Raw genomic sequence first — 14,889 nt, 5'->3', positions numbered from 1 at the left:
CATTACCTATAAAGCCCTATATTATATGGTATTTAAAAAAAAACACCTTTCCCAGATAGATTCAGTCCAACCAATTTGGATGATCTGGGAACGAACGTTGTCTTACCTGAACGTTCCTTTTCAGCTCTCTGCGACTGCAATCCACCTCTGGGTTCTCTTCTTCCTCGCTTCCTATTGACTGGGTGATTCTTTTCAACTGTCTCTCCGTGCTGTGGCCACGCCCACCTTCCCATGATGCACCAGTCTTTGAACGAAGGCGTGACCACCTAGTAGACAAATCAAAATTTCAGAACAAGCCATATAAACTTCAAAACTCTGGAACCCGTAAAAAACACAAGAAATCAGAAACCAACAGGGCGGGTGTGGATTGCAGTCGCAGAGAGCTGAAAAGGAACGTTCAGGTAAGACAACGTTCATTTTCCAGCCCTCTGCTCCTGCAATCCACCTCTGGGATATACCAAAGTTCAAATCCCAGGGCGGGAAAACTACTTGGACTCAGCCTCCTGGACCTCAAGAACACTTTGGAGAACACGTCGCCCAAAAGATGCTTCGGCCGAAGCATACGTATCAATTCGGTAATGTCTGATGAAGGGTGTCACCGAAGACCAAGTAGCGGCCCGACATATGTCTGAAACTGAAGCCTGCGTAGCCCAGGCGGCCGACGCTGCCGCACTACGAGTAGAGTGAGGTAAGATGCGACTCGGCACAGGACGAGAACGTTGCTTGTAAGCTGTAGCTATGCATGTCTTAATCCACCTGCCCACTGTGGATGAAGAGATCTTTTGGCCCAAGGAAGGTGGATGAAACGACACCAGAAGAGCCTCAGTTTTACGGATGGATTCAGTCCTGCGAATATAACGACGTAGAGCCCTACGCACATCAAGGGTATGCCAGTCTTTTTCGCGTTGATGTTTCGGTGACGGGCAAAAATCCGGAAGGATAAGCTCCTGAGCCCGATGAAAATATGAGTTCACTTTAGGTAAGAATGCTGGGTCCAGACGTAGTATTACTGTATTAGGTTGAAAAATACAGAGATCTTTTCTAATCGATAGGGCGGAAAGCTCAGACACCCGTCTGGCAGAAGTGATCGCCAAAAGAAAGGTCAACTTGAAAGACAAAAACTTTAAAGGAATAGACCCCAAAGGTTCAAAAGGAGGGTACATCAAGGTCTGAAGAACAAGGGAAAGGTCCCAGATCGGGTACCTATGAACGACAGGTGGGCATAGGTTTACTGCTCCATGAAGAAATCCCTTAAGTAACGGATGCATAGACAAAGACGAGTATGGGGGACACCGAATGACCGTAGATAATGCAGCTGTCTGACGACGAAGGGTAGATGGTGACAACCCTTTGTCTAAGCCGGATTGTAGAAAACACAGAACGTCCTCTATCTGGGCTGAAGTAGGGTCCACCAGGTTGGCCGCACACCAGCGACAGAAAGCCCTCCAGGAAGAGTCGTATATCCGGGAAAGTTGACGGCCTATGAGAAGCTTGAATCGTACTTATGACAGAGCCGGGCAGTCGGTCCTTTCGCAATATAAGCCGCTCAAACGCCAAACGGCCAATTGGAGCCATTCTGGCTCTGGGTGGTCGATGACCCCTTGGCGTAGGGCGATGCGGTCTCGTGGAATCAGCCATGGTGGACGAGACGATAAGGCCACGAGATCTGCGTACCACTGTCGACGAGGCCAGTTGGGAGCCACCAGGATCATTTCGGCCCTTTCCTCCAAGAGCCTCCGAATTACCTGAGGAATCAAGGGAATTGGGGGAAAGGCGTACAAAAGCCCCGGGGGCCAGCGGCAACGCAGCGCGTCGTGATCCATCGCCGACTGGCAAGGGTAACGAGTCACATAGAGTGGAAGTTGGGCATTCGACGGACTGGCGAACAAGTCCACGACAGGCGTGCCGAATAGAAGGATGGCTTCGTGAAAGAGCCTCGGATGCAGCTGCCATTCTGAGTGATCGAGACTTTGTCTGCTGAGCCAGTCTGCCCGCACGTTGTCTACGCCGGAGATGTGATCGGCTCTCAAAGAAAGAAGGTGGCATTCCGCCCACCGGAATAGACTCTCCGCTTCTAACATCAGAGACCTCGAATGAGTCCCGCCTTCTTTGTTTACATGGGCCTTGGCTGCAATGTTGTCCATGAGCACAAGGACGTGGTGACCCTCCAACTGCGATTGAAAATGTTTGAGGGCCAGGCGGATTGCTCTGAGTTCCAACAGATTGATGTTGTGGCCTCTTTCTGGAATGGACCAATGACCTTGCACCACCTGATGTTGAAGGTGGGCTCCCCAGCTGCGAAGGCTGGCGTCCGAAGTTAGAGTCATTCTGTGTTGAATCAGAAAGTGCGAGCCCTTGCGCACGGCCGATCCCATCCACCACTGAAACGACAGCCGAAGTTGAGGTGGAAGGTATACTTTGTGAAGGGAATCGCTGCGTCCCGAGCGCTGGTAAGGGAGCAGAAACCATTGCAATGGCCTCGCGTGACGTCGTGCCCATGGAACAATTGAGAAGCACGACACCATCTTCCCCAGCAGTTGTGACAGCTGGAGAAGGGGGATGGAGCGATGAGACAGAACTTGACGTATCAGGTCTTGAAGACTCGAGATCCTGTCTGGAGATAGAAAAAACCTGGCCCCGAATAGAATCTATCACCGCCCCCAAGTGCAGCAGTGATGTGGACGGGTAAAGGTGACTCTTGGGAAAATTTATTGAGAATCCGTGATTCTGGAAGGCCATGATGACAAGATGAAGGTCTCGAGCTGCCTGACTCCTGGACGATGACAACACCAGGATGTCGTCGAGGTAACAGAGTACCCGCACCGGGATCTTTCGGAGTGACGCCGCCACTACAGCCACTAATTTTGTGAAGGTTCTTGGGGCGGAGGATAAACCAAAGGGCATTGCGCAATATTGATAATGATCGTCCCCAATTTGAAAGCGCAGAAACTTCCTGTGTGAAGGAGACACTGGGACATGCAGATATGCCTCCCTGAGGTCGACCGATTGAAGGAGGTCGCCACGACGAACCCCCCCCAAGATGGACCCCAGGGAGTGCATCTTGAATCTGCGATAGCAAATGAAAAGGTTTAGTTGTTTCAAGTTCAAGATGGCCCGACAACCCCCGGAATGTTTCGGGACGAGAAAGAGCGTCGAATAGAATCCCAAACCATGTTGTTCCGGTGGGACCCTCTCTATTGCTCTGATGTTGAGTAAATGGCAAACTCCTGTAGCAAGCGGCCCTGTTCGGGAGAACGTGACACAGGGCAGCAAATATGTCGAGAAGGCGGACATCCCAGGAACTCGATCGACAGGCCGGAAGACACCGTATGAAGGATCCAAGAGTCCGAGGTCGACTGCTCCCATTGATGGTGGAAAAGTTGTAGACGACCGCCAATGGGATCCCGTGACTCGCAGTCATTTCCCCCTGCAGAATTGACGGTATCCGGCTCCTCGAAAGGGGCGCTTGGGACCGGAGGGGTTCCTGGCTCTGTCACGAAACCGCTGGCGATCTGAGGAACGGTCGGAGCCAAAGAATTGTGGACGTTGCGAATAGGCACCTCCTGACCCGGAAGTCGCCCGAAAGGACTGTCTTTGATAATAAGGCGTATAACGTCTCTCAGGCCTGCGATATGAGGAAGTCGGCATAATCTTCCTCTTGTCCTTATCCTCGATAAGAACAGGATCAAGAGCGGAGCCGAACAGATTCGGAGCCTTGTAGGGCGCTGCCGCCAAGCGCCACTTAGCTTTGGCATCGGCCCTCCAGTTCCTAAGCCAAAATAAACGACGGGACGTAATAGACGAGGCCAAAGCCCTGGACGTAAACTTCACAGAATTCAAGGAAGCGTCGGCCGAATATTCCGTCGCTGCAACAATTTTGTTTATGTCTTGGTGGAGACGTGTGTCTTCTGGTGGTAGCCTATCCTGAAGTTGCCTCAGCCAAAGCAGCGTCGCTCGGTTGAAAAAGGAAGTGGCGGTCGCGGTTTTGATTGCCCATGCCAGGGCTTGATGTTCTTTACGAAAGGAAAGCTCAGACTTCCTGTCCTCCGATTTCAATCCGTCCAGTGCATCCGTTGACAGTAAGGACGAGGAGGATAGGTTGGCAATGGGAGTGTCCACCACAGGTACAGAGTGCATGGCGTCCAGTTCTGGTGCCGCACAATACAATTTTTTATCAATGCTATTGGGGCCCGTGGATGAAGCAGGTTGAGACCAAGGAGATTGCAGCACGTCAGAAAAAAGTTGAGGACAGGGGATGAAGTCCCTGCCCGGTTTGGAAGATGAGAACAAGGCCTCGTGTGGGGTCGACGTGGACGCGGTCTCAGATGTTGCAGACGAAGAAACAGACATGTTTGTGATCTGACGTGCCTTATGTAGAAGAGATTTGAACAATGAGGGCCTGAACAGCCCCGTAAAGGCAGGAACATCAGGGGTGAGGCCCTCGTCCTCTGAAAATTCTAAGTCCTCGACCGCATTATCCCCATAATCAGAATCATCTGAAGAATCGGGTGCCAAATGGTGGGAGGGCCTCTGAGTTGGTGCCATAGGAGGCTGAGGCCTCTGATGAGGAACCGTCGGAGCCAGCGGCATGGGCGGTTGTTGAATTCCTGCGGCCCACAGGGAGGACAAGGCATTAGACAGCAAAAACTGCAAGTCCATCTGGGAAGACGATAATTGTCCATCAGTCCCGCGCAGTCCAGCGGCGGTTGGTGTAAAAGTCGCCTCAGGACGAGAAGTAGGCGGGGGAGCAGGGTGGAGCAAGCCCACCGATGAAACATCAGGTAAGGAGATTGAAGCTCTTTTGGACAGGTGTCCAGAAGGACTTGGTTGTGGCGGATCAGGCGCCTGGGCTCTGCCGGGTGAAGAAGTCAAAGGTGCTGTAGCCTGGCCCGTTGGAAAAACTGAGGCCAAGGTGGCCTGTCTGGCCTTGTCATATTGGTGCTCCAAAGCTCTGTGGCGTCGTTGCGCATCTTTATCCGCCGCTGCCGATGATCTAGGCTGGCGGGAGTCCTCAGAAGCAGATACGACCCTGCTGCGAGATTTGGACTTGTGCTTGGCCGGAACCCTAGGGGGGCTAGGCTCATGCTCCTCATCCGATGAAAAATAGGCATCCGCCATTATTGATAAATTCGAAAATATTTATTTATTATTATTATTATTATTATTATTATTATTATTATTATTATTATTTTAGGTTTTTCTAGTGAAAAAGGTACTGAAAAATAATATTTATGATAGTTATCGTCTTTCTTTTTTTTTTTTTTTAATATAAACAAGAACGAACTGAACTATATACACCTAGGCACCCCTAACTGCGAGGGTAGCCTAAAGACAGCCCAGCCAAGCTATCCTTGACAGGAGAGACAAAGGCTGACAAGGGCGTTTAGGGAAAAAATACCAGATAACGTCCAGCCTCTAATTCACAAGATGCCAGACGGCTGGACCCTGAGGCCAAGATGCTGACAGGCTCACAGCAACAACGGCCCTTAATGGACTACTTTGCAGCCCCAAAATGGCGCCCGTTAATTTTCGCCGCCAAAGGAAGTCACAAAATGGCGCCCGTTACTTTTCGCCGCCAAAAAAGAAGTCACAAAATGGCGGCCGTGAAACGTCTGGCGGCAGCACAGACGGCTGAAATAACAGTTCAAACGGGCCAAGAACAACTTTCCCCGGACGCCGCCCGAAGGACGGACGTCAGCGAATCTCACCACCGTTGAAGCCGACGCTCTCCAAGGCGCTACAGGCTGTAACGAAGTCGCCGACGCTGGTGGGGCAGCTGAAACCCCGAGCGGCAACTTCAAATTCAGACGATCAGAACGCAGCGGTGGGAAATGACAGAATACCTCAGAGGCCGCAGGGCAAACCTTGCGGAGCACTCCGGAGCCGCCCTAAGAGAGCCAAATTCAAATTTAAATAGTAATTGGCGTGGGGAAGGGAATGCGACAAACGCAAACCCCCGCTCACCACACCGGCGGCTAGGAGGAAGAGAGGGAACCGCCCCGAAGGGCCGGTAGCCCGAGCTGCTGTCAAAAGAAAATTTTTCCTGGGCGGAGGATGGGCTGTATCCCCAGGCACGTAACTCTCGCCCGCAGCTCACCGACAGAGGCTCTCACCGAAGAAACAAAAATACTAAGAAAAATAAATAAAAAACCTAACGCAAGACTGCTAAATAGACCAAAAATTTGAGCACGAAGAGAAATGCACACCAGTCAGTCAGCGACTGAGTGAAAAGACTGGTGCATCATGGGAAGGTGGGCGTGGCCACAGCACGGAGAGACAGTTGAAAAGAATCACCCAGTCAATAGGAAGCGAGGAAGAAGAGAACCCAGAGGTGGACTGCAGGAGCAGAGGGCTGGAAAATGCCTGCTGAAAGTCCTTCCTATGACAAGATATAAAAAGAAGGTATGACACAAAATGCTGTCTGTAGGATTTCTTTTTATTTCTTTTTTTTTCATTTTGCTCCTTTCCCCTAACTCTAAAGCAGCGGTTCTCAACCTGGGGGTCATGACCCCTTTGGGGGTCGAATGGCCATTTCACAGGGGTTGCCAAAGCCCTCTCTCGCCCCCCCATGCCTTCACTCACCCTCACCCTCTGCCTCTGTTGGATCGCCGGTCGCCGGTCGCTTACCCCGCCCACTCCCAATCTATTGCTGCCTCCTGAGTCCCAGCTGATGGCTAGAGGGAAACAAACCGTTTAAATTCTTGCCGCGGGGCTTCAAAGGGCCGCCCTACAGCTGATCAGTGTTAAAAGAAAACAAATGAGAAGACCGGTGCCTGCAAAAATAGAAAAAAACAGCCCCTTTCAGCTTCAGCATAGGTTAATTACCATAAGTTGATTTGATCAGCCTCCGGACTCTCAGCTGATTTGCTCCCAGCTGTTTTGCGGAGGGCTCCGTTGCTAGCTGCAAAGAGAGGAGCAGATTTTTTTCCCCCTAGCTATGCTGAAAAATGAAACTGAAAGTAAAACAGGGTCTTTGCTGCAACGTGACAAAATGAGGCAGAGAGAGATTTCTTTTTCTTTTTGCTCACCAAAAAAGGTAGGTGCAAAACTGGAAACAATGAGAAATTTAGGGCAAAAGAGGAGGTTCAAGATTTTAAAACACAAAAGAAAAAAAGCTCTATTTAACTAGGGAATTGTAATAATTGAGATACTATTAATTGTATATTGTGTTGAAAGCAGAAATGGTTAAGTTGTGGTTTGGAGGAATATATGGGGGAAATTATTTGGTTTATTATTATTGGTAAATATAATTAATTGATTTGTAAGAAATTGGATTGCATGGAAATAATTGGAATATTCATGTTCATATTGATTGATATACAAAAAAGATAGTTATATAACTAATTGATTTATATTAAAATGTTGAATTTGTATTAAACAACTGTATTACATAATTACATAATTAACCAATGTGAGGATGGATATAAAAATAGATGACAATGGAAAGGGGTATAATATAGAATAGAAGGGAAAAATTGAATTTGATTAAGATTAGAGATGAGGATGAAGGGTAATATTGGTTTTTTAAAAAAATAGATGAGGAATAAATATGGCAAAAAGAAAATATAGAAAATGTAAATTTAATTGAAATGACTAAACACTGGTTAAATTTGTTAACCGGCCAAATACTCTGTTCAAAGAAAATACATTGTATGTTTGTATGTATGTTTCTAATTATTGCTATTTATTCATATTTGTTCTCTTTTATTCTTTAAAGTTTAACAATTCATTCTTTATCTTAATATCTTTATATTTGTTTGGGGTTGGTTTTCTTCTCTTTCATCTTTTTTATTGTACAGCAATCTTTCTCCTCAAACCTACCACCTCTCTCTTTTCTTTCCTTCTTACTTTCTCTCCCCCCGCTTCTTCTCCTTCCTCCTTCCTCTTCCTTTCTCCTTCTCCTCCTCTCTTCCTCCCTCTCTTACCCTCACTCCTACTCTAATTTCCCTTCCCTTCCTTCATCCCTCTCTATTGCTGTATCCTTTTATGCACAAGGACTACTCAGAAGGCTGAAAAAGTTATTTTTGACTGGTCCTCGCACTTTTGACCAGTCCTCGAATTTACGACTGTTCTCACATTTTACATTTTTTGCCCTATCTTATCACCATGGTGAAGAGAAGCAGTTGTGAAATGAGTGACATGGTTATTAAGAATGCTGCACGAGCATAAATCTGAGGATGGTCATAAGTGTGAGGACCAGTCAAAAGTGCAAAGATCTGTCAGAAATGACTTTTTTCAGCCTCTGAGTAGTCCTATACACATAGCCATGGCCACCCAGTCACATGACCAGCTAGCCACGCCCACCGTCACATGATCTCCAAGCCACACCCACATAAGCCACGCCCACAGAACCAATAGTAAAAAAATTTAGAACCCACCCCTGGTTGGGGGTCACCACAACGTAAGGAACTGTATTAATGGGTCGCGGCATTAAGAAGGTTGAGAAATTCCTCAAATTTCAAAGGAGATTCAAGCAGGACCAGGAATGTAATCTTCAAAATTAATCTGGATTGTTTCTGTGCCTCCTGAAAACTTTAATGCTTCATGCAACGTATCTAAAAAATGATTATAAAGAAGAAAGTGGACGGTTAAATTGTCTATTAAAATACAGGACACATATAGTTAGCTATACACTTTCATGTGTAATATTTATTACATCAGTTATTTCCATGAGCAGGGATTATGTAATTTTCTTTCATTGAAAAGATGATAGTACTTAGAAGAAATTTTTTCTTAACTTTTATAGGCTATGCTATGGTATTGATACACACCATTTAGAGTACACAATAATTTTTGCTAAATCCATGAGATTCAGAAACCTCTACTTTTTTTTCCATGCAAAGGCAGGAAACCTCAACTCACTGAAGTCTACCTGTGGTACACTAAATAACAGTTAAGAATTCTGTTTTGGAGCTGATTGTTCTATATATAGCAAAAAGTACTGAGAGTCTTGAGAAAGGAAAAAAGAGTGCCTCCCCTTTAATTACACCCTGCTTAAAATTCAGTAACTTTCAGAAAGGTTCCAGGTATTATTGTGGTATTATTATCATTCCCACTTCCAGGATTTATACTATCAGCTGCTAGAGATTTGAGCAAGCCACTTTGATCAGCTTTTAATTTTCTGTCCCATCCTTCCAGTGATATAATCTGTATTCCACAGATCTGTGATGGCAAACCTATTGCACGTGTGCTACAGGTGGCACACGTAGCCATATTGGTGGGCACGCAAGCTCATCTCCGGTGCATGCCAGCTGATTTTCACGCCTTCTGGGCCCACCAGAAGTAGGGAAACAGGCTGTTTCCTCCCTCCAGAGGACCTCAGAGGGTGGTGGGAAAGGCCCGTTTTTCTCTCTCCCCAGCCTCCATAGCCTTTCTAGGAGTCTGGGGAAGGTGAAAACGGCCTCCCCCACCCCCACTCCCCAGAGGCTCTCCGGAAGCCAGAAACAGCCAATTTCTGGGACCGGAAGTTGGCAAGTGGGCCGTTTTCGGACTCCAGAGGGCCTCTGGGAGAGTGGGGAAGGCCGTTTTCACCCTCCCCAGACTCCTAGAAAGGCTATGGAGGCTGAGGACAGCAAAAAACGGGCCTACCGTGCCATTGGGGGCCAGGAGCGGGGGGAGGGTCATGCGCACATGCACGGGGGAGGGCCATGTGCGCGTGACTTATGGGTGTGGGCACACGCCGCACCCCCCCTGCTTCTGGCACATGATGGCAAAAAGGTTAGCAATCACTGCCATAGATCAATAGTTTATAATGTTTCATAGGTTCCCAAAATCAAAACCTCTTGGTTAAGGCATGTTTAACTTTTTTGTAAGGTATTTTGTGTTCCAAATTACTGGCTTTATTAATCTTGTATTTACAGCAGAACCTGAATTCAGTATAACAGGAAATATATTATATTCCCTCTTGATTTTTCCATGGATGTCAATATTCAAATACATAGCTGAAATCTGAAGGTTGTCTGAAGTTTGAATCATTGAAACTGGACTAATTTTTTGTTGTTAGTTTGAGAGATGTTTCATCCAGGCAGCTTCCTCAGTTAGAGTAAGGTAATTGGCCAGAGAGCCATTGGAATGTACCAACTCCTGCCCACTAAACTCAGGGATTTCCTTCCCAAAGTGCATTGAAAAATTTCTTTACCTTCCCTTGGGGAAAGAAACCCCTGAGTTTGGTGTAGCAGGAGTTAGTACATTCCAACAACTCACTGCCCAACTACCTTGCTCTGGCTGAGGAAGCTGCCTGGATGGGCAGTGAAACATCTCTCAAACTAACAACAAAAAATTAGTCCAGTTTCAATGATTCAAACTTCAGACAACCTTCAGACAACTCTACCTGGATGATTGAGAATCTTCATAGACACAGCTGAAATCTTTTCATTTCATTAAAGCAAATTGCTTTTTGATCTTGAAAAGACAGACCTGTTAAAATAGTGATATTACCAAGGAAAGTTAAAACCATTAAAGTTTATTTAAATTAATGTGAAATATAATTCACTTTTATATCAATACATATTCTAATTAATTTATAAATTATATATAGAAAAATTATTATACCACCTAACATGTTGATTTTGGAATATATATTTGCTCTACTATTATCTGAATACTTAAGAGATTAGAAATAGTTTTTTTTAATACATATAAGTATTTGGAAATATAAATTTGTGAAGTTTATGCTATACTTTGTTTTGAAATGCCAAAGGAGAGAATATATAATTGTTTACTTTAACAAAACTTTTTTGTGGGTTTAATTAAAAATGCCTATAGTAAATAAAGTATTTTTCTAAATTTATTAATCATCTCTTTTCTTTAATAGCAAGTTACACAAAGTTTGTAAAAATATATTTCTTCAATCTTTCAACACGTAAACAAAAAGATTTGTACAGCTATCTGTTATATTAAAGCAAATCTTATGCAAATAATAATTACAGTAAAGATAGATGAGTTACTATGAAATGAGGAACATTAATATAAAAATTGTAGATGTGTACATACAAACACAAATGCTACAAATAAATTCAAAATGTATTTAAATTGCTCACATTATATTACCCGATACTTATGTTATATATTGTATTAAAGTTATCTTTAACATGCTACATTTATGCTAAGAAAATTTCTGCTATTGCCACTCTAAAAAATTGCACAGCTAACTAAACCGTTACTGCTTATAATTAAAAATGAAACAATTAAAAACCATTTTAAACATTGTATTCATAGAGATAGGGACAGGTTGACAAAATGCAAAGAATCCTTGAAAACTAAATGCTCTTTTTGCCTATTACTGAAACAATTTTCATTACTTCAAAATATTTTTATTTGTTGTGAGGATGCACCTGAATTATTAGTTAAAACTTTAGGTTAATATATGACATTAGTGTAATTCTAATTTTTTTAAAAGTGTGCTGAAATCTTTTGGTTAGTTAAACATCAATGAAAAATGATTTACCAACAGTATATTTAGCATTATATTATTAATATGTGATATTAACATAACCCTGCATGTTACACAGTCTTTCTGAATTAAAAGTTTGTTGCCTCCTTCTAAAAAATGCTTACTAATCCAGCTCTAGAAACCTTGATCACCTGCTGCACACAATGTACACCATTTTTTACAGGCAGCGTCTCAGTTGAGAGTTCAAATGTTTTCACAATATGCCATATCATATGCCTGATTTATCTTGGAAATGCCATCCGCATAGGATTTGCTACAGGTACGAACACTAAGTCTACATATCAGGCCTGCAAAAATCTGGATGACCTCTAGATGGCAGAAAGGGGATACAGAAAACCTTTATGTCTTTTCTGACATCTAGAAGTCAACCAGAGTTTTGCAGCCCAGATCTGGCAGTCCTACATGAATAGGGAGATTGAGTAATTTTTAGAAGGGGAGGAGGGATGGTCATTAAAAAAAAATGAAAGGAATAATACCAATGTGTACATTAGAGTGCCCAATACATGCCGAAGTTCTGTACCAGTGAAAGAAACCCACCAAATCAAATACTTTCTGACGCATTGGCAGAAAGAAACCCAAAGACTCTTGCCTTAATGTCATGTAGGTAATGACACAAACCTCTTTCCACACCTGAACATGCTCAGAAGACAGATAGGGTTGTTTTTTTTTTTTTTTTTTTGGTTACTATGAATAATAAAGAGACCAGAATGAAGAGGAAGGTGATGGAGATGATGATGACAATGAGAAGGTTACTATCCCAGTCCTGGTGGGAAAGGTATCCCTACCTCAGCAAGTTGGATAAAGGAATAGGTCCAGATCCACTGCCCAGGAGCCCTCCTTTTCTGCCAGCCAAGAGTTTCTCCACCAAAGCCACATTCCCAGTGCGAGCCGCTTCCAGCAGTTCCTGGTCCTTGCCCATGGTCGGGAATCATCAGCGAATCTTATTGCCCACCCCGCAACCCTTCCAGAAATGCTGCGCGGTTACCCCCGTCTCCCCATTCAGCGACCCTCGCCAGAAAAACAATCTTCCCCGCTCTCCATTCAAGCGGACTGAGCAATGAGGGTATTTCCCACAGTCTTCACCGACTAGCGGAAAGCGGAGGGAAGGGAGAGAAAGAAAGGGAAGGAGGGGAGAGAGAGAGAGAGAGAGAGAGGGAAAAAAAGCACTCCTCGCTAGACAATTTCTGGGTGGAGCGTGGAAGAAGGAAAAAGAAGCTACGGGAGCCTTCCGCCGATACGTTAGCTCAGCGAAGAGGAATGGAGAGCTCAGCTCCTCAGCCAGGCTGAAGCAGGTTAAGAATGAAGAAGGTATGGAAGACCAGCAGGGCGTGATGTGGGAGGCGCAGCCTTGGCTATCTAGGCCGGTTGCTGAGGAGACAAGAGTTCTCCGCTTCTGAATGGCTGGCCGGCCTACTGCGCCCCCTCCCCTATTTCCCTCCCATTGGCGTGCCCTTGCCCTCGATCCTGACGCAATGGGGATTCTGCTGCCCTGGCTGAGGTAGCCAGCCCTCCCAAAGAGCGGCGGTGGCAGCGACGAGCAGCCCGCCTCGCGCTCTACTGCGGTGTCGCGCGCGCGCGCGCGCGCTTCTACGGGCCTTGCGGCGCGCGCTGAAGGAGAACAGCTGCCCGAGTGGCGAGCTGCGCGCGCTCCCTCTCCCTCCCCGCAAGACTTCACCTTAGGAAGCGGGGTGAATCGGGTGATGGAGAGGAAGGGAGAAGGCTGGAAGGAAGTGGCGCCGGCAGAGTCTCTGATGGGAGTCGGTAGCGTTTCTCTGACGGGAGGATTACTCCGGAAAGTAAACAAAAATGATTCAACGAAGAATCGATGTGCTATTGCGACGACTTAACGTTGTGACGGGAGTGGCGAGGAAGGGTAGCATTGGCTGCGGTTCGAAAAAGGAAGTGAGGACCACTCCGATTTTTCAGAGTTATTATAAAATTAAAATTAAAAGTTGGGATTTTAAGGCACGTCTATACATTTGAACGAAGGTCCTTTGGCTGCAACCCTGCATATTTTTTTCTTTTAATGAATTACATCTTAGAAACTATCTCAGTCTTCCAGATTTTTTCCCCTCCTCTCCCCACCACCCACCCCCCTTTTTTTTTGTAATTGGTCACCTCGAAGATGAGCCTTCTGAACCGTTTTAGGGGGACAATTGTTTTTAAAAAGATTGTATTTGGGACATATGAAGAAGCCAAGGATTAGAGGGGGAAATTGGCCAGTTAAACACCATGGCATATAACATCCAAATTTTCATATAAATATGAAAGCACATTGCAGGATTGTGTATTTTTCTTGGGTAAGAAAAGGGCCCGAATTGTCATATGAATGGTATTTTAGAGAGTGCACTCCAGAAAATGAGGCCAATCTAAAGAATTGAATGAGGCTGCTCTGAAAACTTACATTTCATTTAAATTAAATAAACCAGTTAATATAATTAATACATAAGAAGTACAATAATCATAACTTACTACTAGCAAATTAAAATTTAAAATTCATAAGTAGTTCTTGAAGGAGGGTTGTGCTCTAAATACATGTACTTTTACAACCTTCCTGTTTATCATTAAAACCAGATTGCTTCCAATTATTTCTCCAAATTGCTTGTAATGCATGACATTTCAGAGTTGCTTTATTGCCTAAAATATACTAAGAATGGCTAAGAACATAAGACATTTGAGGAAAGAAAAATCATGATCCAATATATTTACCTTCAAATGTGATGTTATTTGCATACATTATTACAGAGGCAGGATTTAATACTGTTAATACAAAGCACATTTAACAGAACGGGGGAACAGCCATAATTATTGCTAACTAGAAGAAGACAATGAAAGATCATCCAGCCACTTGGTGCCCTTTGAGCATCTTTAGCCTAATGAGTAAGATCTTTAGCCTAATGAGTAAGATCTGTGCCAAACGGGCTAGAAGAGAACTCCTATCAAAATTACAGGTAAGGTTTCAGAGAGACTGCTTGGTGATGGCTCAAAACTAGATATGCTCAAGAAAAATATATTCAACCATCTAAGTCAGCCCTTTTCCCGTTGTTTGTAGATCTAAAGCAGGCCTTGGATTCCATCTCTAGAAACACTCAAAACATCTACAATTGATAAACAGTTGCTTACCCTATTTGGTGATTGCACAATTTGCTGCCACACGTGCACAGTTTGAAGAAATTTTCACTTCCTAGTTTCTTTGGAGGAGTAACACAGCTGATACGCGTGGCAATCTGCTCTACTGCGCAAATCAGCTGAGAAGATAAAGGTCGGAAAATAGCGCAGGTGGCGGGTGGACCCATCTGAACGTTGGGACAAACTGGTTCGTGCCCAATTGATAGTTGGAGCTACCTGTTCGCCCGAACTGGTCCATACCGGTAGAATCCCACCCGATTATATTATTGAACAAATCTTTCATTTTAAATACTTGGGATTTGTACTGC

General features: G+C 44.8%; 1 protein-coding gene across 20 annotated transcripts in view; it reads right to left on the bottom strand.

Annotated features, from left to right (window-relative positions):
* Positions 1-13,493, bottom strand: part of ANKS1B (ankyrin repeat and sterile alpha motif domain containing 1B) — a 301,097-nt gene extending 287,604 nt beyond the window's left edge. For 14 of the 20 annotated variants that reach the window (XM_034402922.3, XM_034402923.3, XM_034402926.3 and 11 more), the window contains exon 1: positions 12,238-13,493. In XM_034402922.3, the coding sequence (XP_034258813.2) occupies positions 12,238-12,371 (134 nt within the window). In that variant the 5' untranslated portion in view covers positions 12,372-13,493. Of the gene's footprint in view, positions 1-8,378; positions 8,556-12,237 lie in introns of all 20 variants that reach the window. The other 6 variants (XM_060694611.2, XM_087873958.1, XM_087873960.1 and 3 more) reach the window with 3 other exon arrangements.
* Positions 13,494-14,889: the final 1,396 nt, after the last annotated feature.

This window comes from Pantherophis guttatus, chromosome 7, assembly GCF_059756535.1.
Source record: "Pantherophis guttatus breed Tessera chromosome 7, ASM5975653v1, whole genome shotgun sequence".
Taxonomy (NCBI): Eukaryota; Metazoa; Chordata; class Lepidosauria; order Squamata; family Colubridae; genus Pantherophis; species Pantherophis guttatus.
This window is presented reverse-complemented; position numbering and strand designations above follow the sequence as displayed.